Source organism: Cibotium barometz, chromosome 44, assembly GCF_041138505.1.
Source record: "Cibotium barometz isolate CiBa-2024 chromosome 44, ASM4113850v1, whole genome shotgun sequence".
NCBI lineage: Eukaryota > Viridiplantae > Streptophyta > Polypodiopsida > Cyatheales > Cibotiaceae > Cibotium > Cibotium barometz.
In genome coordinates this window covers 4,735,565-4,758,102 of record NC_141089.1, presented here as the reverse complement: position 1 = coordinate 4,758,102, position 22,538 = coordinate 4,735,565, and the positions used below count along the sequence as shown (strand labels likewise).

Sequence of the window (22,538 nt, the reverse complement as noted above, 5' to 3'; positions counted from 1 at the left end):
TTGGCCATGGACTCTATGTTCCTAGAGGGAATGGTTACGAGCATACAAGAACACCTTAGGGTAGCTCTAGGTGACACCACATCCTTGTGTGGTTCCTTAGATGAAGCTCAAGACCTAAGTCGACCAGGCATTGCTACTAGCAAAAAACTAGCTAGTAGTGACGCTAGCCCGGACACCGCCCCTAACCAAAACCTTATGCCTGACGGCCGAACCAAAGAGAAAGTTGAAAGAGTACTAGCCATGTGGCAAGCTATTAATTCAATGAAAGAAGAAATTGAGATTCGTGCTCAACAAAGTCTAGTAGTTCAACCCTCCCAAGCGACCCCATAGCTCCCATATCACCAACACAAACTAAACCAGAGGCTAACCCTTCAACCATGTCCTCCAATGCTGGCCTAACTTCTAGAGGACCCTTAAGCACCTGGGCAAATGGATTTCTCAAGGCCCAAGACTGGCCCTTTAGAAATGGAAAAAGATCTTGTTTAACCCTGTTTTGGTCTAAAGAGAGAAAATATTCTAGAGAGAGGTAATACAATTTTGAAATATTTTTGGATAAATATTTTCTTCCAGCCAATAGAAAGAGATCCCCTAAAACAGAATTTTAATCAGAAATTCCTAAGTTGCATTAGATTTGGACGGTGGGTGAACCAAGGAGTCCCCTAGTTCAAAGTTCTAAGCCTTATTAAATTATTTTGAATTTAAAAATGTGATATCCTTATTCATTAAGGTTGGAAAATAAAAATAAAAGAAAAATAAAAAAATTTAGAATTATCCACAAGAAAATAATAAAGAAAGGCTCACATGAGGTGAAGGTTCCTTTCAGATATTTTAGGAAACATTTGGGAGGCTTTATGACACCTCGAGAGAGGGAAAACCCTTCATCAAGAATGCGCCTAGAAATCACATCAAGGAGGTATTTTTTATTCAAAAATATCATAAAGTGGCTAGATATTTCATCTCTCATCTCTCCTCTTCCAAACTAGATCAAAAAGTGAGCAAAACTTGTCCAAATTGGATCAAACTGAAGCTGGAAGCCTCTAGATCCCAGTTGGGCATGGTTGGTGGCTTCCCTCACCTATAAATAGACCTCCATTCCTTTGTATTTTCATCTGAGAGTAATTCCATTGCTAGTGTAATTTTCATTTTAGTGTATTTTTGTCTTTCCTCTTCCTTGCCTCTCCATTGTGAAGCTTTGGTGCTTCACTAAACCTCTTCTTCTCTTAAAGATTACCCTCTTTTCTTGGTGGCTAAGCCTCTTCTTTGAGGGCTACACATCTTTTGCAAGGTGAAGAATCAAGCAAACCAAGGGTAAGCCTAAACAATAAAGTTTATTCTCTTTTTTTATGTTAATCTTCTTCCTAACCTCCCTCATGCTTGGGAAGCATTTTATTTTATGGGTTTCCTCTTAAAACCATGCTTTTCTTGATTTATGTTATTGTTTAGATGAATTAATGTTTATGTTTATGCTTAGATTTATGCATAAACTAATTTTTATATTAAAAGTGTAATTTTGAGCATTCTCAATTCATAGTAAATACGGGAAAGTTATGGTAAAATTTTATCATTAGAAAATGAAGGTTTATGCATAAATTAAATTTTATGCTAAAAGTATAATTATGAGCATTATTATTTCATAGAAAATACGGGGAAGCTATGGTAAAATTTTTAGAAAATGAATTTAAATTTATGCATAATAAATTTTATGTTAAAAGTGGAATTTTGAGTATTTTCATTTTATAGAAAATGTAGGGAAACTATGGTAAAATTTATATCATTAGAGAACACATTTATGCATAATGATTTTTATGCTAAAAGTGGAATTTTGAGCATTCTCATTTCATAGAAAATGCGGGGAAACTATGGTAGAATTTTTATCATTAGAAAATGAATTTATGCATAATACATTTTATGCGAAATGTGGAGTTTTGAGCATCATTCATTTGCTAGAAAAATAAAGAAGGTTATGCACAAATTTTCTAGATTCATTCAATTTATGAGAATTATGGAAAGGATTATGAATATAATTCATTTAGATAAAAATAAATTAGTATGTGTGCATAAATGTTTTATTGCTGAAAGAGGAATTATGGGTATATTTGATTTTGTAAATCCCATGAGGTCGTATGCATAAATCTTTTATTCAAAAAGAAGAATATTGAGCATATTTTATTTTGGAAAATTAGAGAAAAGAATGTGGAAATATTCATAGGAATACATCGAGAAAACATGGATAAATTTTAATCGGAAAGAGGAATCATGAACATATTTAACTTTTGGAATTATGAAGTATACGTCTAGATTCTCGAGAAATGGAATCTTAAGTACACTATGAACAGGAAAAGGGATTTCCTAGAAAAAGACCAGAAACATGCTTAGTTGGATGAAATGTAAATACTTGTGATGACTGACTTATTCTTAGATTCCCTGGGAAAGGAATCTGGAATTCTTAAAAGGATCGAGGATCCAAAAGAGAACGGAAATATAGACTTAATTGAATTAAGTCGAGAAAAAGTTGCCTTTAACTGAGCCAAGTAATGGCCGAGACTTAGAAGTTATGTCAGTATGAAAAGTAGAGTAATTGTACTCTTAACCTGGTTGATTGTGGAACAAAAATTTTGATAATTAGATCAAGGAAAGTTGATAATCAAACCTGATTCGCTCAAAGTGAAAAGAGACTATCTTATTTGTGGGAATTGGATCGAGGTGTAGAAATGATGTGGATTGATGTGTAGAAATGTGTGGAATGATGTGGGTGATGTGTGGATTGATGTGGAGTGATGTGTGGAAGGATGTGAAATGTGTGGATTGATGTGGGTAATGTGGATTGATGTGGTTGATGTGGATTGATGTGTGGAATGATGTAGAGTGATGTGGATTGATGAGGATTGATATGGATTGATGTGTGGAATGATGTAGAGTGATGTGGATTGATGAGGATTGATATGGATTGATGTGTGGATTGATGTGGATTGGTGTGGATTGATGTGGGTGCATATGCATACATTTGTTTATTAAGTCGAGGTGTGGGCATGTTTTGTAAATGGGGTGACACACACATGTAGAGCACACATGGATGCACACCCACACACACACACTGACACCCCAAGAATATAAGGCCACATGTTATGTTTTTTCCTACATACATATACACATATGGTGACACTCACACACACCCTCCCACACACACACACACCCACAAACACTCCCCCACACACACATGGACATCAACCTTGGCTATCCATCATCAAAGTTGGATTTGTCCTTCAAAAAGTTAAAAAATTATATGTACATTCTAAAGAAGTCGATCAAAAATTCTAAAATCTATGCACTTTTTAAATAATTTATTGTTGCTATCACCATTTATGTTTTTTGCCTACATACATATACACATATGGTGACACTCACACACACCCACAAACACTCCCACACACACACATGGGTGCATATGCATACATTTGTGGGCATGTTTTGTAAATGGGGTGACACACACACCCACCCACACACACACATGTAGAGCACACATGGATGCACACCCACACACATACACACCCCAAGAAATAATTTTGTAAATGTAGTTTTAATATAAAAAAGAATGCCACATATTTTGTACAAACATGAGAGAGAGAGAGAGAGAGAGAGAGAGAGAGAATTAGTGTGTTAGTGCAATAAAAGTTAATAAGTTGTATTTATTTTCATGTATCTATAAGATTAATGCATGTATGTATATATGTGTATACATACGTACATACATACATACATATATAGATAAATCTAAAAATATTCCTTTCTTTGCTACACTCTTCATTCTAGGAAGACCCTTCTTTAAAATATTCATGTTTTTTGGGCAATATGCTTTTTAACTTTGATGGTGATCTTTGTAATTAGATGTGTTATTTACATGTCACATCTTTTTATATGTATACAATGGCCTAGTCATTAGAGGTCTTACGACGTGGAAAGCAGTCACTCCCAATGCAATCCAGTTAGAAGACAACTTGATGATTGCAGGTAAAAAGGTATCTTCGAAGACAAAGTCTGTTAGTTCGCAAGTATCTGGGCACGAGCTAATGACTGTAAAACCTATTGCCAAGGAGCCCAAGATATCCAAAATGTCTATAGCTGACCTTACTAAGGCTCTCCAAGAATACTTTAGGGGTAATCGAGCTCCTCAAAATAGCCATATGTACCCAAGAAGAGAGCAACAATGGTGTTCGGTTTGCTTAGGACCACATAGCACGAGTGAATGTCCCACATTCAGAGTTAAATTCAATGTGTGGTAAGTATGGCCATCAATCTAAGGATTGCCTAGTACTTAAGCATATGTTAGCAATACATGTGTGGTAAGTATGGCCATCAATCTAAGGACTTGCAATACATGTGTGGTAAGTATGGCCATCAATCTAAGGATTGCCTAGTACTTAAGCATATGTTAGTAAATCAGGCACCACTAGCTTGGTCAAACACACCTCAAGTACCCACACTGATGCCTACACCACCTGTCGAGCAACCGTCACAACACATAGTTCCAAGGAACCCAAATTTAGTCCAGTCTGTGCCGTTCCACCGCCAGTGCTAGGACCACAACCTCCGCATCCGAGGGTTACCCCTATAAACCAGATGGGTTGTGAGTCACATATAGTGCATGTGGGGATTATGAAGAGGATATAAACCCCACTGTTCCATATGGGATTGATACGTTTGAAATGACTCCCCAATACTACATGGAGGATCATTTCGGGCAAGTCAATCATGTATATCAAGCGGCTGCTCTCACCACAAGAGGAAAAAACCTCAATACCTTTGCCAGGAGACCACCTCTTCAATGCTACGATTGTGGTGGACCGCATCGTGTAGCGGAGTGCCCTAATAGGCTACAGAAGATCGCTACTCAAATGCAACCAAATCAAGGGAGCACGTCAGGAATGCCGGTACTTACATGTAATCGTTGTGGCATAGATCATTTGATTGCTCAATGTCCACATAATCCAAGTGCACCCAAGATTACGCCATTGAATTTGGTTGAGGTCACCAATGAGGCACTAGGAACCACACCTGTTGTACCCGCAAATGTAGTCACACGGTCAATGCTTCAAAATCAAAACTACATTCTTGAAGAGAGGGATACTGCATCAATTGCTCGAGCGAAGAAAAAGAAAACGCGAGACGGAAGAGATCGCTTAATGCCACAAGCTCCATTCTTGAAGAGAGGGATACTGCTTCAAAATCAATGCTACATTCTTGAAGAGAGGGATACTGCATCAATTGCTCGAGCGAAGAAAAAGAAAACGCAAGACGGAAGAGATCGCTTAATGCCACAAGCTCCAAACCTAGTTCAAAGACTAATATAGGGACAGGAGACGACCCTGTGTATATGAATGATCCCGAAGATGATTCTGATTCAATAGAAACCATGGAAACCAAAGCCACTACTTTAAGGGAGGAACCCACTCGGGAGCGCAATGAAGGAGAATCAAGCAAAGACATAAATCGGGGGAAACAAAAGGAAACTCCTCCTGCCCCCCACAACCAAGTTAGCTAATGCCCTCTCGACTACCCAGACTGACTGAGACTCTCAAAGACAAGCCACGTGGGCCAAAAACCCTCAAGAAAAAGATTGGGACTTACCCAAACCTAGTAGAGGAGATTGAACGAGTGCAACACTTAAGGGGTTTGGTGGAAGAAACATAAAGAGAACTGGAGCTAGAACCTAGAAAAATCAAGATCCCAGACACAGTGTTTCCTACACAAGTTCAGCCTCACAGGAGCCATAAACCGTTAGCTATACCTAGTATCATTCAGGAAGAAAGTGAGGATAGGACATCAGGAAGTGGGCAGACACCCTTCTTGCTTGAAAGAATGTTTAGTGAGGGAATGCCTGACCCCATCAAAGAGGAAGTGATTCCATCTTCACCAGTCCCTAGACAAGGGCCGATATCTCAAAAAGTACGTTGAATTGTCCCAAACTAATGGATTTCATGTCCTCTGAAATTAGAACCACGATTATATCCAAGTTATACGGAGATCCTGAGCTATTCTTAGCTCTTCGGGCATTTCTCAATGGAGAACTGAAGGTGGGGTTACCACAATTTGCAAATATGGATAGACCCAGCACGCTTCAAGATGTGGAGGAACGTTTGAATCTACAGCCCACCAACCTAGATGGACTCGGTCGTTGAAATACCTGTTAGCAAGTTGAGACAGTACTTTGAAGGTGACGAATCTAATGCAACCCTCCCCATTTCTACCAAGGGATTAACTCTAAAGGGAATCCTTAATGGTGGTGCTGGAGTGAGCATTGTGACTAAAAACTGCTAGGAATCTATGGGAAGACCTCACCTAGAAGTCACAAACATAGTGGTTAAGATGGCAAACTGAACTATAGCTAAACTATTGGAATGCTAAGGGACCTTAAGATCAAGGTTTTGGGATACAAGGTAAGGCATACCTTCATTGTAATGGATTTCTCTGAGCATCCTATGTCATATCAAATGATCTTAGGACGTCCTTTCATGAGGGAAGCACAAATGGTGCATGACTGGTCGAAAAACCACATGTCTACTTACAATTCCAAGACTCTGTCATTCGAGTTGATCTTGAGAATGGTCACGCGCATCCTTTAGGAAGCAAGGTTATCATTGATAATCGATCGGATACCACTATTCACTCAGCCCCATTAAAGTATTGCTATCCTTTAGGAAGCAAGGTTATCATTGATAATCGATTGGATACCACTATTCACTTAGCCCCATTAAAGTATTGCTATACATGCAAAAAAGAGACCGATGATGGGGAAGATTCTCCTTATATGGATGTCCTACCAGGCATGACTAAGTCAGATAACGTAGATTGGGTACACCTAACGGCAACCATAGACACATGGGAAAATAGAGGCACAAGTTGGGTAACACCTAAGGGGCAAGATATACCACCATTAGTGCCAGTAAACATGATAGGTGTTATGCACTTGACTTTTGATGGCAAGAAAGTGGCAAACTCCCTTGACACTGAAAGTAGCAGACTCTGACCAATGCAACTCCGAGTCTGAATCTCAAGAAGAAATTGACTCTGAGCCTGATAAGGGGTATGAATTGAATATTCACCCAAGTGTGGAAGCCACGTGCTCAAGGCCTAGGACAGTAACCTCTTGCAGTTCATCCGAGAGTGAGGGGGACACAAGTGAAGATCGATCAAGTGAGTCTGAATTTGATATAAACAAAAATCAGAAACTAGGTAAGAAGAAAGACGAGACATAAGCGACAACACTATCGAGCTAATGTACGAGCTAGAATAAACAAAGAGAGATCCACTGCAGAATGGCTTAGTTATGTAGGAGCATATGACGCTCATCGGCGGAAGTTAGTGGATAATTGGGGAGAATACATCCAAAGTGTCATGTGGTGTAGTCCGCAACCTCATGACATCGCCCAATTAGAAATCGAAGAGAAGCCGAAACTAAGTCGTACTGCAAGAAAGCATCAAAACCGAGAGTTAGCTCAGCAACAAAAGGAAGCGGAATTTAAAGAAAAAAGCATGGCACAACAAGAACCGGTAGACTTACACCCCGCACCCGAACATTTCAAATCTTTTACCATGGAGGAACGTAAAGTCGTCTACACAAAAGTCCAATGAACGCCTACCAATGGGAGTAGCGGTGTCTTTGATGGCTTGGCGGTGGTTAAGGAGATAGAACTAGCAGATCCAGGTGAGGAGTCTAAACCAGTTTTTATTGCTCAAGACCTCACCAAGACGGAAGAAGCTACACTTAAGATGCTTCTTAAAGAATTCAAGGACATATTTGCTTGGACATACCATGATATGAAGGGTGTTCCACCCTAACACACAATTCCAATGATTAGCACTGCTAAACCAGTCCAACAATGTCCCTACCCAATGAATCCTAAGTATGCAAAGATTGTACAAGAGAAAATTGAAAAGTTTATAAAATGTGGATTCATATACCCTATTGAGCACTCAAAATGGGTTTCTCCAATAGTCATTGTACCAAAGAAGAGTGGGAAACTCAGAGTGTGCCTTGATCTCAAAAAGGTTAATGCAGCCACCAGAAGAGATCATTATCCCTTGCCATATTCGAAACATGTGCTTAAAAGAGTTGCAGGCAAGGAGGCTTATAGCTTTTTAGACGGGTACTCTGGTTATAATCAGATCACAATTGCAGTAGAGGACCAAGCTAAAATAGCTTTTATAACAGAGTTTGGAGTGTTTGCCTTTCGCGTCATGGCCTTTGGCTTAACCAATGCACCTGCAACATTCCAACACAGCCTTTAAGGAATATTTAAGGGACTTTTGTGAAGCCTTCTTAGATGATCTTTGTGTTCATTCCTCTTGGGAGGGACGAGCACTTGATGTGTTTACGAAAAGTATTTGAAAGGTGTAGATTATATCGCATCTCATTGAATCCTTTCAAATGCCAATTCTGGGTTAAACACGGAGTTATTCTAGGACATATAGTGTCCAAAAATGGGATTTCCACTGATGAAAGTAAAATCAAGGTTATTCTGGAATTGCCCCCACCCACCAACTATAAGGGAGTCTAGTGCTTTATGGGCCATGTTGGTTATTATCGAAGGTTTATTTTATTCTTCGCTGAGATAGCTCGACCATTGTACAAGCTTCTCATCAAGTTTGTTTGGACCGAAGATTGTGACTATGCATATGAGTTATTAAAGAAGGCCCTGTCGAGTGCTCCAATCTTGCGAATGCCTAACTGGGATTTAATCTTCCATGTGCATATTGATGCATCAAACTTTGCTATTGGGTGTGTACTAACTCAATCTGGAGAACATAAACTAGACTACCCCATTAGCTTTGCCAGTCGCGCCAGTTGAACGATGCTGAAATGAACTACACCACTACTACGGAGCGAGAAGGGTTGGCAATGATATATGCAGTAAAGAAATTTCGTTATTACCTTCTTGCCACCACCAAGTTTGTTTTCTATGTGGATCATCAAGCATTGTTGTATCTGGTGAACAAACCGTGCTCCATAGGAAGAATCACACGATGGTTGTTGATTCTTCTTGAGTTTGATTTCACTGTTGTTGTGACTTGGCAAAAAACATGTCATGGATGATCATTTGTCTTGCATACCTAATGGTGAAGCTCCTACGGGAGTTGATGATGACTTACCTGACACTTCCTTGTTCATGGTGGAGATTATGCCTGAATGGAGTGAGAAGATTGTTAACTTCTTGGTTAATGGTTTTCCACCCAAAGAGCTTCGTAAAGATCTAGCTCGAAAGCTGATCAAGGAATGTAAGCCCTATTGCCTAATGGCCGGGACTCTTTATAAAAGAGGAAAGGATGACATTCTTAGGCGTTGTGTCCGAGAGGACGAGTATCTATATATTTTGCAAGAGGCACATATGGGCGTAGCCAATGGTCACTTTTCCGGAGACTTAACTGCGCGAAAGATATTGCAATCAGGGTATTGGTGGCCCACTATGTTCCAAGATGCATCACTTTTTGTGAAGGGTTGTGATGAATGCTAACGCTACAAGAAACCCCAGCGCGGCAAGATCAGATGCCCCTACATCCAATTAAAGTAAACCAACCGTTTGAAAAGTCGGGTTTAGACTTTGTAGGTCCAATTAGCCCAGCGGCCCGTAACACACAATCTCGCTATATTATTGTGGCCACTGACTATGTGACCAAATGGGCTAAAGCGAAAGCAACACGTAAGGCAGATGCGAGGATAACAGCCAAGTTTATCTTTGAAAATATAATCACACGCTTCGGTTGTCCTTTTAAACTTGTGAGCGACAATGGTACGCATTTTATAAATGAAGTGATTAAGGAGCTCACAACAAATTTCATGGTGTCCCATTATAAATCTACTCCTTATTATCCGCAAGCAAATGGCCAAGCCGAGAGTACCAACAAGACCTTAATCTCTATTCTGATAAAGACAGTTGAGGCTCATCGCACGGATTGGGATCTAAAGCTTACGTCAGCTTTATGGGCCTATCGTACTGCGTACAAAGTGGCTATTAGTTGCACACCATTCAAGATGGTATATGGCCAAGGAGTAGTCATGCCATGTGAATTTGTCATTCCTAGTCTTCGTGTTGCTACTCAAGAGGACTGGGATGGTAATCCCTTAGTAGAGCGTTTGTATATCCTTGAGCGGTTTGACGAAGAAAGACAATTAGCGGTGTACAATGCCCTTGTAGAGAAGGATAGAAGGAAGAAATGGTTTGATCGTCACCTGAAAAACAAGGACATCAAAGTTGGGGATAAAGTCATGTGGAGTGCGTAACGAAAAGAAGAAGCTAAAAGGGTAAGGGACCGTACAGAGTATGTGAAATTACCCCGCAAGGTACCATCCGAGTGGAGACTCTCGACGGAGTTGAAACCATTGGATTCCTTAATGGGAGTAAATTCAAAAGATACTATGACCCCCTAAGCCAAGAGGAATTACATGCAATCCATCAGAAGAAGGCAACTAAAGAACAGGCTGAGCTTAAGAAGATACAAGCAAGAGTTGAAGCTAAAGAACCTCAGTAGCGTGTTAGGCACCAAATGAGAGGCCAACTTGGGGATTACGCAAGCATTTTTCGAGGAGGCAGAGGAGGATTCACTAGAATCTAACCCGCCTCTACGATACCCAATTGAGCTACAGAGTCCTTACGGCACAGGAAGGTGCTATATAATGCATTATTGGATACGGGAGCTCAACACAATCTGCTGTCATATGGAGTGTGGTGTTAACTTGGAAAACCACCCTTATCCAAGAGTACTATCCAAGTTAAGGGTATCAATAAGAAGAAAACCATTGTCTCGGGAATTTTGCACACTCTTGTTGCCTATGACAAGGGGACTGTGGTTCAAAGCTTTTTGGTTATGCCTGCTAGTACCATGGAGGGAACTGTAAACTTAGGGCGCAAATGGATGTTAGCCACCAAGTGCAATATTGATTGGGCAACCAGGCGAGTTACAATGCAAGAACCAGCTCTCAGCTGACCACTCAGGGTCCCGCACCTAAGCCATCAACTCTGGACAAAACGCTAGATAAGGAAAAATCACAAAGTCAAGTGGCTACACCATCTTTGATTGTTTGCCACCCCTCTAACGCTTCAATGCCAAGAGTGGAGACAGGCAGTGTGGTCCCCAAGGCTCCGCTTACTTTATCGAAGAGTACATACAAATGGGTCCCAAAAGCTTCGTTAACGGCTACCTCTACTGCTCAATCTCGTTCAGACGACAAGAAGCCTCGTAGTAGGAAAGCAGCTACCTGCCCTAGAAAAGGCAAGGTAACATCACATTGGATTCCTAAAATATTATTAGCAGCCCAAGGGTACTACGAAGGGAATGACCAGATTTGGGTCTCTAAACATAAGCTGAATTCCTTTGCATCGCCTGTAAAATCTTGTAAGCCAAATGTTGCCACCCCAACGACAATTCAAGACCGTGGTAAGGGAAAGGTAATGGAGTACTCCACACCACTTCTTCCAGAGCTAGTTTGGATTCCCAAACGATATCGATCAATACCACCTAGCTCAGGAAGGGGGGAGTCACAAACAAGAAGCTTCTAGCTCCTCATGCCATTCACACGTTGATATAGAAGCTTCTGCACGCTCTACACCTAGCCTTGTCAATACCCACCAAGAAACCAATGAGTCTACGTCTCTCCTTGTAAATGTATCGTCGGAAGCCATATCCTCCGTTCATTCATGGGAGCGTACACTACCATCTCTGCAACTTGATGTGGCCCCACAAGGGTCATAAAAAGTTATCTGCCCACATCACCACCTATAACCCACTGGACAAATTGGTTCCAAGGGGCTACAACATCATTGCAAAAAAAATGATATACCCAAGGAAGGGGGAAGCATGTACTCACGTTCGACATTCTATTGCTTCCTCCCTAACCTTCTCCCCTGATGACCATGTAACTAACAAATTCGAGGGAATGTATATATATAGCTTCATACACAAAAAAGAAAAGAAAAGAAAAGAAAAAAGTAAAAAGAGCAAGAGCACATTAAGAGGAGAGTTATCCGCACACAATTAGAAACAAGATTGACCTGTCTTCACGAACCTACTGATGCTATATCTGTGTTTGCAGATATGGCAGATGCATGAGCATTACACACTTCATCCACTCCCACCTTTACATCAAATTACGGGCATTTCTCATCGAATCAAGGAGATTTCTAAATACAGGTGTAATTCCTCCATGCCCACTCTCTTTCATTTTTACTGTTCAATTAATTGCATGAACTATAATGCATGACCACATGGAATTTGTCAAGCACTACTTAATTTTTAAAGTTGCATAAGGTGTTAGTGTAAATCATTAATTGAGTTTAACCTTATTTTAGATATTCTTGGGAATGCATGGTCTTTAGTCAACCTTGGAATATGGTTGTCTTAGGTCTAGGGTTAAAACCATCTTAATGCTTGAACAACCTGGCCGTGTGTGTTGACCTCTAAGACATAGCTTCTACCCCTTTGTCAAAAGGATGTAAGAACGCATGATAATTTGGGAGCAAAAATCCAAAGAGATAAATAAAAAATAAAAAGAAAGGCCTATAAAAAATGGCAATGTATGTCTGTTATGTGCTTTCATGTTGGCCTATTGCCCTATTGACACTTGGTAGGCGAGGAGTATTCCACTCCAGACCGATGCCCTGGGTTGGTAGGGGGTAGCCTTGCCTAAGGTGAGTGAGCTAGTAGATTCCTGGAGAAGGCCTTGTGGTAAACATGGCACCAGGGTCGATGCTAGTTTTGCTTTAGGGAGGTCGCCATTGTTTGTAAAAATTGTCAAGTGCATAAAAGAAATAAAGGCAAAAGTTTCCTATGACTCTGATGTTTCTTGTGTCCTTAGGCTCTTGGGATTAGCTTGTTCTTAGAATAGACACATTATGGTCATCTGTTTATTTATTAAGCTTGGTAATTTTCCTTGACTTAGGCATGTTGTAGACCTTGATTAACCTTCAACACCTTGCTAACTCTTGAATTACTTTCAATAGTTTTAAACTCTTGTTAATTTGCTACGCTAGCTCCTTAATGTGACCTCTTAAACTAGGTTCTCATGGCATACTTCCATTGTGGTCTAACATGCTTGATTTTATTTCTGATACACTCTATATCTTTTGAAGACCAAGCATGCTTTCACTCTACTTCCCTGTTTTGCAAATACAGTCTACCACAACAAACCCTGTCGAGCTTACCATACCATAGCTTCCGAGGACGGAATCTACATCAGGAAGGGGGGCATGTTAACCTATGAGACGGACATTGAGACGTATTACTTTTTACGTCATATAATTATTTTACGTATTCTGAGTCATGGGCCGGGCTTGTCGGCACCACATGTAAAGGGTAAGGGGATTGGGTGATCGCCGATGAGAGGCGCACCTCCAATTTCATCAGGATAAGGGTTAGGATCGGCTGGCCATGTGTGGGCACCCATGTGTGAACGGTCAGGTCACATATAAAAGTCAAATGTAACCTAAAACCTCTCATTCTCTGACTGTTGAATACAAGGAGTGCTCTTGCTTCATCTTTTCCATCTCCTTCTCCAGCGTGTGTGTGTGTGTGTGTGTGTGTGTGTGTGTGTGTGTGTGAGAGAGAGAGAGAGAGAGAGAGAGAGAGTGTAGCGATCAAGCATTGCGTGGCGGCACGGCGGTAGAGCGACGGCGGCGGCTCCTTCTTCATCGCGGCGCGAGAATCCTTCACGACGGTGGTCTGAGCGGTGAGTGACACACCATTGCTCCCTATTTTGAGCTTGCTGGTTTCCTGGTTGTGTGCTTGCAGCCATTCATGGCTCGCACACGGTGCTTGGTAAGTCCCTAGCTCCGACACGTGTGGCAAGAGCGCACAATATTTAATGACCACGATGATTTGCGTGATGTAATTAGTTGTGACAGAAACCAAAGAACTACTCTCACCGAATGGTTCAGAGCCAATGAGTTACATGCAGATGCAAATAGCTTGTTGTATGTTGATTTCCCTTACAAGTGGGTTTGGAATTCAGCTCTTCAATCATGGACTAAAAGAAAAAGGGAAAATATGATTGGCCATATATATAATGTTAGCCCGAGTGCAGGTGAGCAATACTACCTACGCATGTTACTCATAGTATGTAAAGGCTGTAAATCTTTTGAGAATGTACGAACTGTAAGTGGACAATTGTATCCCTACTTTAAGATTGTATGTGAAGCCAGAGGAATGATGGAGAGTGTTGTATGTGTCTTCAAGAAGTTGCATTGTAAAAAACAAGATTCCAACTACGTCAACTATTTGTCACTATATTGGTTTTTTGTGAGCCTATATCCCTTGGATAGCTTTGGAGCAAATTTTGCACAAAACTTTTAGATGATTTTTTTCGTGGCTTGCAAAGAGGGTGCGCTGATGATGGTGTTTTTCTTTCTATAGCGAAAAACCAAGCTCTGTTGCACATGCAAGAGCTCTTACAAAACAATATAACAAACGGCTACATGATTTTGAAGGGTTGCCTATTCATCATAGAAGAGATGATGTTTGATTCAGTTCAACAGGCTAATTTGCCTGTATCCATGGAAAGAAGTCTAAATAGTTGTCAATTAAGAGCATTTAATACTATCCTTAAGGCTGTTGCTTTGATCAATGGTGGTGTTTTTTTCCTTGATGAACCAAGTGGATCAGGCAAAACATATCTTTATAATGCCTTGCTATATCGATTATGTGGAGAGAATCAAGTTGTTTTGGCATGTGCATCATCCGAAATTGTTGTATTGTTACTATCAAATGGTCATACAGCACACTCATGTTTCAAAATCCCATTGGTTCTAAATGCTTATAGCACATGTGGTATCAAAGGTAATAGCCCATTGGCTCAGGTGTTGAAGCTTGCAAGGTTGATCATTTGGGATGAGGCTCCAATGATGCATCGGTATGCCTGTGAAGCATTGGACAGGACATTAAAAGACATTATGCAAAGTGATATTATGTTTGGTGGAAAAATTATGCTCTTTGGTGGTGACTTCAAGAAAATCTTACCAGTTGTGGCAAAAGGATCACGCGAGGATATTGTTGATGCAACGTTATGCCGGTCATATATTTGGAGATATGTGAATGTTTTAAAGTTCACCTAAAACATGCGGGTCAGATAAAGTGCATTTGATTGTACATAACTAGAATTTATCAAATGGACTTTATAAATTGGAGATGGCTCTTTAGACCATCCAAACAATCAAGGTAGAGTGGTAATTCCACCACGAATATTGATCCATGGAAACTCCCTTTTGAGTTTGGTTGAATGGGTGTAAAAAGATGTTCAAAGAGTGGAGGACTATGCATGCTTCTTGACAGACCGTGCTATTCTTGCACCACGAAATCTAGAGGTTGATGAGATCAATGAACTATCCTTGAGTACATTACCTGGTCCCTCGAAAGAGAATACCTAAGTGCAGACATGATTGTTTTATTTGAGAATGACAGAATAATGTATCCTATTGAGTACTTGAATAGTTTGAATTTAGATGGTGGATATCCACCTCACTGCTTGCTTCTAAAGAGATGAATGCTCCGATCATGCTGCTCCGCAATTAGGACCCTCAGTGGGGGCTTTGCAATGGTACCAGACGGATATATGTAAGTAGTTTCACTCAAAGGTGATAGAAGCATAAATTATTACATGTACAAACATTGGAGACATGGTCTTTATTCCCAGGATAACATTCATACACCAATTATGTTTGAATTGCCTTTTGACATGAGAAGGAGATAGTTTCCTGTGAGGCTAGCTTTTGGTATGTCAACAAATAAGTCCCAAGGACAAACGTTGAGTGTGTTGGGACTTTATTTGGCCACACAAGTATTCACACATGGATAATTGTATGTTTCTATGTTGCGTGTTAGATCATTTGATGTAGTGAAAGTGTGTGCAAAGGATAATGTGGAACATGAAAGCACCATAGAAGGTTCAAAAGAAGTCTACACAACCAATGTTGTCTACAAAGAGGTATTGCAAATGGCATATAGAAGAATGTAAATGTTATCTATGGCCAAAAGATTGAGAGTGAGCTATTGATATTGCAGCCTACAAATGGCAGAGACTACATTCCTAGATGTGGCATGCATTGTAATCAAGTAAGCATCTGAAAGGAGAATGCTTGTAGAGACGTGGCATGTGCTACCTTATGTTGTCTTTCTATAAGTGTGCATGCTTTTAAGTTGATTGATGTTTCTTTTAGAATGAAAACTATTTTACTATGATGTGAAGACATGAAGTTTAATAGGAGTTGGATGGCAAATTTCCTTCAATTTATCTCACAATGGTGCTACCATTGTCGGTAATATTGAATTGATATATATAAATCTACTTACATTCTATGGATTAAATGACTGACATTAAGGTAAAGCCACCATATAGATGCACAATATGGAGTGACCCATCCATTGTTCAAGGGATGGTTCAAATTGTTGATATGGCTGTAGGGGCTCGATGAGTTCATGTTTGTTTTTTTTTTAAACATTTGGATAAGCAAATGTTTAGCTTCTGAGTTGCTTCCATTTACAGTGGCTTTATTTATTTTTCTTGCTTTACTTGAAATACCAAACGTCCCAGAGAGAGAGAGAGAGAGAGAGAGAGAGAGAGAGAGAGAGAGAGAGAGAGAGAGTGCCTCAAAATCTTGATTTGATATCACAGGTATATTGCTTAGCATGGATATGGAAATGAGATCATTTACATTATTTATGGTGATGGACAAGATATTGAAGGTATTTTTCTTGACATTCGCTATAATATAGTCATCATTGTTTACTATAATTTATTTAATTTTCATGGAAATGAGATCATTTACGTTTATTTATGGTGATGGACAAGATATTGAAGGTATTTTTCTTGACGTTCGCTACTATAATATAGTCATCATTGTTTACTATAATTTATTTAATTTTCATGGCTCAATTGTAGACCCGCCGTTTTGGGAAGGACAAGCAACATCATCTCTAATAATCGAACTATTAGAGAGCACATGTGTATTACGGTATGAAAACTAGCTTTTGTGTTTTATGTCAATAAAAACTATTTTTGATTTTTTTTTGTTTAGGGAATATCTTTATTTTTTGGAACCTAGATTATTGCTAGGTTTGTATGGTCGAGACACTTACAACGATAGTTTTGGGCTCCTTGGAATTTACTAGCTAATATTACAAAAGATTGCAAAGATCAGCTTTATGTACATATAATGTTTGTAGAATATGGAAAACCTAATAAGTTAGATTTTTAGTGCACAGGCACTGGACATTACAGAATATTCCACTTTGCTGTCCACAAGCCTATTGGAACGCCATTCGTCTCAAATGTTGATCCACCGAATGAGTTTTGTAAGGTTTTTTTCTTTTTGCTTCTTCTCGGCATAAATTAAATCTTGCAATAGCTAATGTTATTATCTTTTTTGAACAGATGGAGGTGAGGAGTTTAGGCTTCCAAGGAGAGATAATCCAGTCGTCCAGAGATTGTTTTAATACTTGCTCACGTGTGTTAAGATTGTCAACACTATTTTGGTTGGAATTCTAAACGTATATCTTTATGCCAACTTTAGTACTTTATTCAAAGAAATGTAAGTGCTTTAGAAGCTTCTACATGGATATATATGGCAAGTATGGTGTGTATATATGTAGGTTGGCAAGTTGAGGACCATGAGGCTCAAAATGGTCCTCAGGACGAGCCTTTTGCTTTTATGCATGTAAGAATACTCTTGCGCATTAGGGATGGGCTATGCCACTAGGTACGAGTATAGCTGTGTGTGTAAATAAGTGTGTGTGTGTGTATAGGTACATGTATGCTATGTTTGTACTTATGTATGTCTAGATATAGATAGATGTTATTCATATGTATAGGTGGTCTATGTGAGATAGATAGATGTTGTTCATATGTATAGGTAGTTATGTATAGGTAGTGTATGTACACATATATGTGTAAATATATGCATTTACATAAGGATAAGTTGAAAATGCATTTACATATATGTATACTTGATTGGTTCTATGCATGGGTACATACGTATATATAATGTATACATGTTTGTGAACATATATATTTACAAAAACATATATATGTGTATCTGTATTTAGGCATATATGTGTGTGTATGTAAATATATATGGATAGACATTACAAAAACATATATACGTGTATCTGTATTTAGGCATATATGTGTGTGTACGTAAATATATATGGATAGACATTATAGATGTATGTGTATATGTTATATATGTTTATATGTGTGTTAGTTTCTATGTATGTGTGTATGTATATGTAAAGAGATTGTGTGCATGTATAAACATGAGAGAGAGAGAGAGAGAGAGAGAGATGTCCATGACTCTATGGTACCCAAACCTCTCATGTCCGGAGGATGGGTTGTCTCCTCACGAAGTTGTCTTTTTTAATGGTATGCTTAGCTCAGCTCGTCGGAGACGGGTCTCCCCACTAGTCACAATAAGAGGTGGATGGTATATTGGCTAAGATGTGTAAGGACGTTTGCTCAATTCCCAATCTACATTCAATTTGCTTCTTCTTTTTTTTTTTTGGTAGAGTTTGCTCCTTTGTATTATACTAGTATTGCACCCGCGCATTGCTGCGGCCGACCAAGGTTCCATATAAGAACTATTCCCTCTCTACAACCATCTCTCTCTCTCTCTCTCTCTCTCTCTCACACACACACACACACACACATGCACATGCACATGACCCTCTCCCTCTCTCTGTCACGTACACACATTCCCTCTCTACAACCATCTCTCTCTCTCTCTCTCTCTCTCTCTCTCTCACACACACACACACACACACACACACACACATGCACATGCACATGACCCTCTCCCTCTCTCTGTCACGTATACACATTCTCAAATGTTGAACTCTCTCTCTCTCTCTCTCACATGCACACACATATACACACTTGCCTCTCTCTCTCTCTCTCTCTCTCTCTCTCACACACACACACACACACACACACACACACACATGTACACACCGCATATACACTAATGAAAACACACACTATCTCCTCCCACACAAACTATCTCTTACATAGAAATTCTCAGCCTCTCTCTCTCTCTCATGCACACACACACACACACACACACACACACACTCTCTCTCTCTCTCCATGCACACTCACATAGAAACTCTCTCTCTCTCTCTCTCTCACACACACACACACACACACACACACTTAAATAAATTTACACACACATGTACACACCGCACATACAGTAATGAAAACACACACTATCTCCTCCCACACAAACTATCTCCTACATAGAAATTCTCAGCCTCTCTCTCTCTCTCTCTCTCTCTCTCTCTCATGCACACACTATCTCCTCCCACACAAACTATCTCCTACATAGAAATTCTGAGCCTCTCTCTCTCTCTCTCTCTCTCTCTCATGCACACACACACACACACACACTCTCTCTCTCTTGTCACGCACTCTCTCTCACATAGAAACTCTCTCTCTCTCTCTCTCTCTCTCTCTCACACACACACACACACACACACACACACTTAAATATATTTACACACATATATATAATTTTAATTAATTAAATTTTAATGGTGGTGAGGTGTGCTCACTCTCAAATAAATGCATCTTACATGTAATCTCTCTCTCTCTCTCTCTCTCTCTCTCTCTCTCACACACACACACACACACACACACATGCACATGCACACCCTCTTTCTCTCACATACACATGCACACTCTCAAATGTCGAAACTCTCTCTCTCTCTCTCTCTCTCTCTCTTACTACACACACACACATGTACACACATGCACATGTACTAATGCAAACACACACTCTTTCCCCCTACACACTCTCACACATAGACTTCCATGTCTCTGTATCTTTGTGTGTTTCTCTCTCTCTCTCTCTCTCTCTCTCCTCTCCACTCACACACTCACACACACACACATGTACACACATGCACATGTACTAATGCAAACACACACTCTTTTCCCCTACACACTCTCACACACATACACTAATAAAAACACACCGCACACAAACTATTTTCTACATAGAAATTCTCAAGCTCTCTCTCTCTCTCTCTCTCTCTCTCTCTGTGTGTGTGTCTCTCTCAGCACACACACACACACACTCTCACATAGAAGCTCTCTCTCTCTCTCTCTCACACACACACACACACACACTCACACACTTAAATAGATTTACACACATATATATAATTTTTATTAATTAAATTTTAGATTAAATTTTAATGGTAGGGATGAGTGGTGAGGTGTGCTCACTCTCAAATAAATGCATCTTATGTGTAATCTCTCTCTCTCTCTCTCTCTCACACACACACACACACACACACACATGCACATGCACATGCACACTATTTATATATACATGCTTACATACCTATAGATACATATAAGTACATAATATATATAAGTGTGTGTATCTATAGGTATGTAAGTATGTATACAAAAATTTTATTGGAAGATGTGAGATGAGATCTTCTTAGATTCAAATTCAAAATTGCATTGGAAGATGTGAGATTTGGCTCCTCCTCACGCTTGCTTGCAGGAGGAGTGGTTATTTTGAGTTAGCCCCACCTCCTTTGCCCACGTGGAGGGTGGTTAATCTTGTATAGATGCACACACATGCACATATATGTATGTATATATATACATACATATGCACACACACACAAGTGAGAGAGAGAAGGGGCACAGGTAAGAGAGAGAGGATTGTCTAGATTAAATCATGGAGAAGGCTTAAGGAGAGTATCAGCAAGGAATCTCCTCCGGAGAGAGAGAGTGGGGTTCATGTCCCGATGCTTATTAACGAGAAAGATTGCAAAGGAATATTCTCTTCTAGTTAATCAAAACGCCAAATGTCACGACTGCATAGAAAATCCGCTGGCGGCCACGCTGGATCTGGTCAGTACGAGAACGGTCCCTAACCCTAAATCCAGCTCACACCTCGTCTCGGTCTCTTCTGCGGACGTTTAACCGGACATCCGTCTGCAACTCCCCTCCAGTCGGTTTTCTCGCTCCGGACTCACTCCCTGTTTGTGTTTTCTGCCGTGGCCTGAATCTGCAGTCGTGGTTGTTGTGGCCCTTGTGTTTTGGCAACCGTCCGATCGACTAAGACAAGCCTGCTTGGTCCGTCCGATCTAGGGTTCCCCCTGACGACAACGATGATGTCTGCAGCAGAGGAGGATGCTAAGGACCCAGACTGGGTGCAGAGGCTGAGATCGGAAGGTCCCGTTCCTCTGCAGACCCCGGAGGAGTGCGCGGCAGGCTGGGCTTCCCCTCCGGGCCACAATTTCCTGGTCAGAGGCCCCGACTACCTCACGGCCAAGACCAAAATCGCTGCGGGCGATTGGCTCCTCAAGCCCCTCGCCTTTGATTGGATCAAGAGTTCCGCCAAGATTCAAGAAGTCCTCCGGCACCCCAACGGCCGTGTGAGAGCCGCCTTGGCAAAAGTTTGCGATGGTGGTGGGGCTTCCCCTTTCGTCTGGGCCTTCAATCTGCAGGTGCCCAGTAAGGACAACTACAGCGCCATCGCTTATTTCGTCTCGTTGGATCCCATTCCAGAGGACTCCTTGATGGCCAGATTTCTGAGTGGCGATGACAGTTTTCGAAATTCCCGCCTCAAGCTGATCGCCAACATTGTCAATGGACCTTGGATCGTCAGGGCTGCAGTGGGCGAGCAGGCTATCTGCATCCTCGGGCGAGCTGTCTCCTGCAAATATCACCAAGGGGATAATTTCATAGAGGTGGATGTGGATATTGGTGCTTCTATTCTGGCAAACGCTGTGGTGCACCTTGCCTTCGGGTATGTGACAACCCTCACCGTCGACCTCGCATTCATCATTGAAGGCCAGGTTGAAGAGGAGCTTCCTGAGAGAATCCTCGGTGCTGTGCGTTTTGCTTATCTGGATCCAGCCTCTGCAAGCTCCATTGATCTTCCAGATGAAGGAGAGGAAAATGATTTAGAAGGAGCTGCCTCCTCTTTGACCACCAGATGGTGGAAGTCCTTCAGTACTTACATCAATGGTGAAGAACCCCCACCCAAAAATGTCCAGGATGGAACAGAGTCATCAGAAGAAGAAGATTAGGTTGGGATCTATGGCTGAGACTCGAGCTCCACATGGTATTTAGCAAAGTGTAGATTTGTTTCTTGTCATTTTGATTATTTTGTTTATTGGCATTATAAATTCAAGCAAATCAGAAACAGCCTGTTGTATTTCATTCATCTCAGTAAATTCTTTATATAATGAGGCCATCAGTGTCTTTAAATTTCAGGCCAACATGTTTGGCAGTATCAAAATGTATGTTTGTCAAATTTTTACTATTGTGGACAGGCATACTAATTGGGTTTAGATCACAGCTTCTCGCCCATGCTTTTGGAGCAGTCATGCCAAGTAGTGCTCGTGGGCCAGATTTTAGTTTGCCTAGATCATAGGTTTAAGGGAAGTTTTCTTGGATAGCTTCCTTTCAAAAGCTTAGGACTTTTTTGTTGCCATGTCATCCAAGATTTCAATTGGCACGGCCTCATGTCCTCTTA

At 40.6% G+C, this 22,538-nt stretch overlaps 1 protein-coding gene across 1 annotated transcript; it reads left to right on the top strand.

The window, feature by feature from the left end:
- The first annotated feature begins 20,798 nt into the window (after positions 1-20,798).
- On the top strand, positions 20,799-22,248 carry LOC147612882 (protein ENHANCED DISEASE RESISTANCE 2-like). Its single transcript, XM_086782151.1, has one exon. The coding sequence runs from the start codon at positions 21,166-21,168 to the stop codon at positions 22,087-22,089; it is 924 nt and encodes a 307-aa protein (XP_086638277.1). The 5' UTR covers positions 20,799-21,165; the 3' UTR covers positions 22,090-22,248.
- The last annotated feature ends 290 nt before the right edge of the window (positions 22,249-22,538 follow it).

Excerpts from the sequence above, each read along its gene's own strand:
- LOC147612882 (XM_086782151.1), top strand. The coding sequence starts at position 21,166 with ATGATGTCTGCAGCAGAGGAGGATGCTAAGGACCCAGACTGGGTGCAG.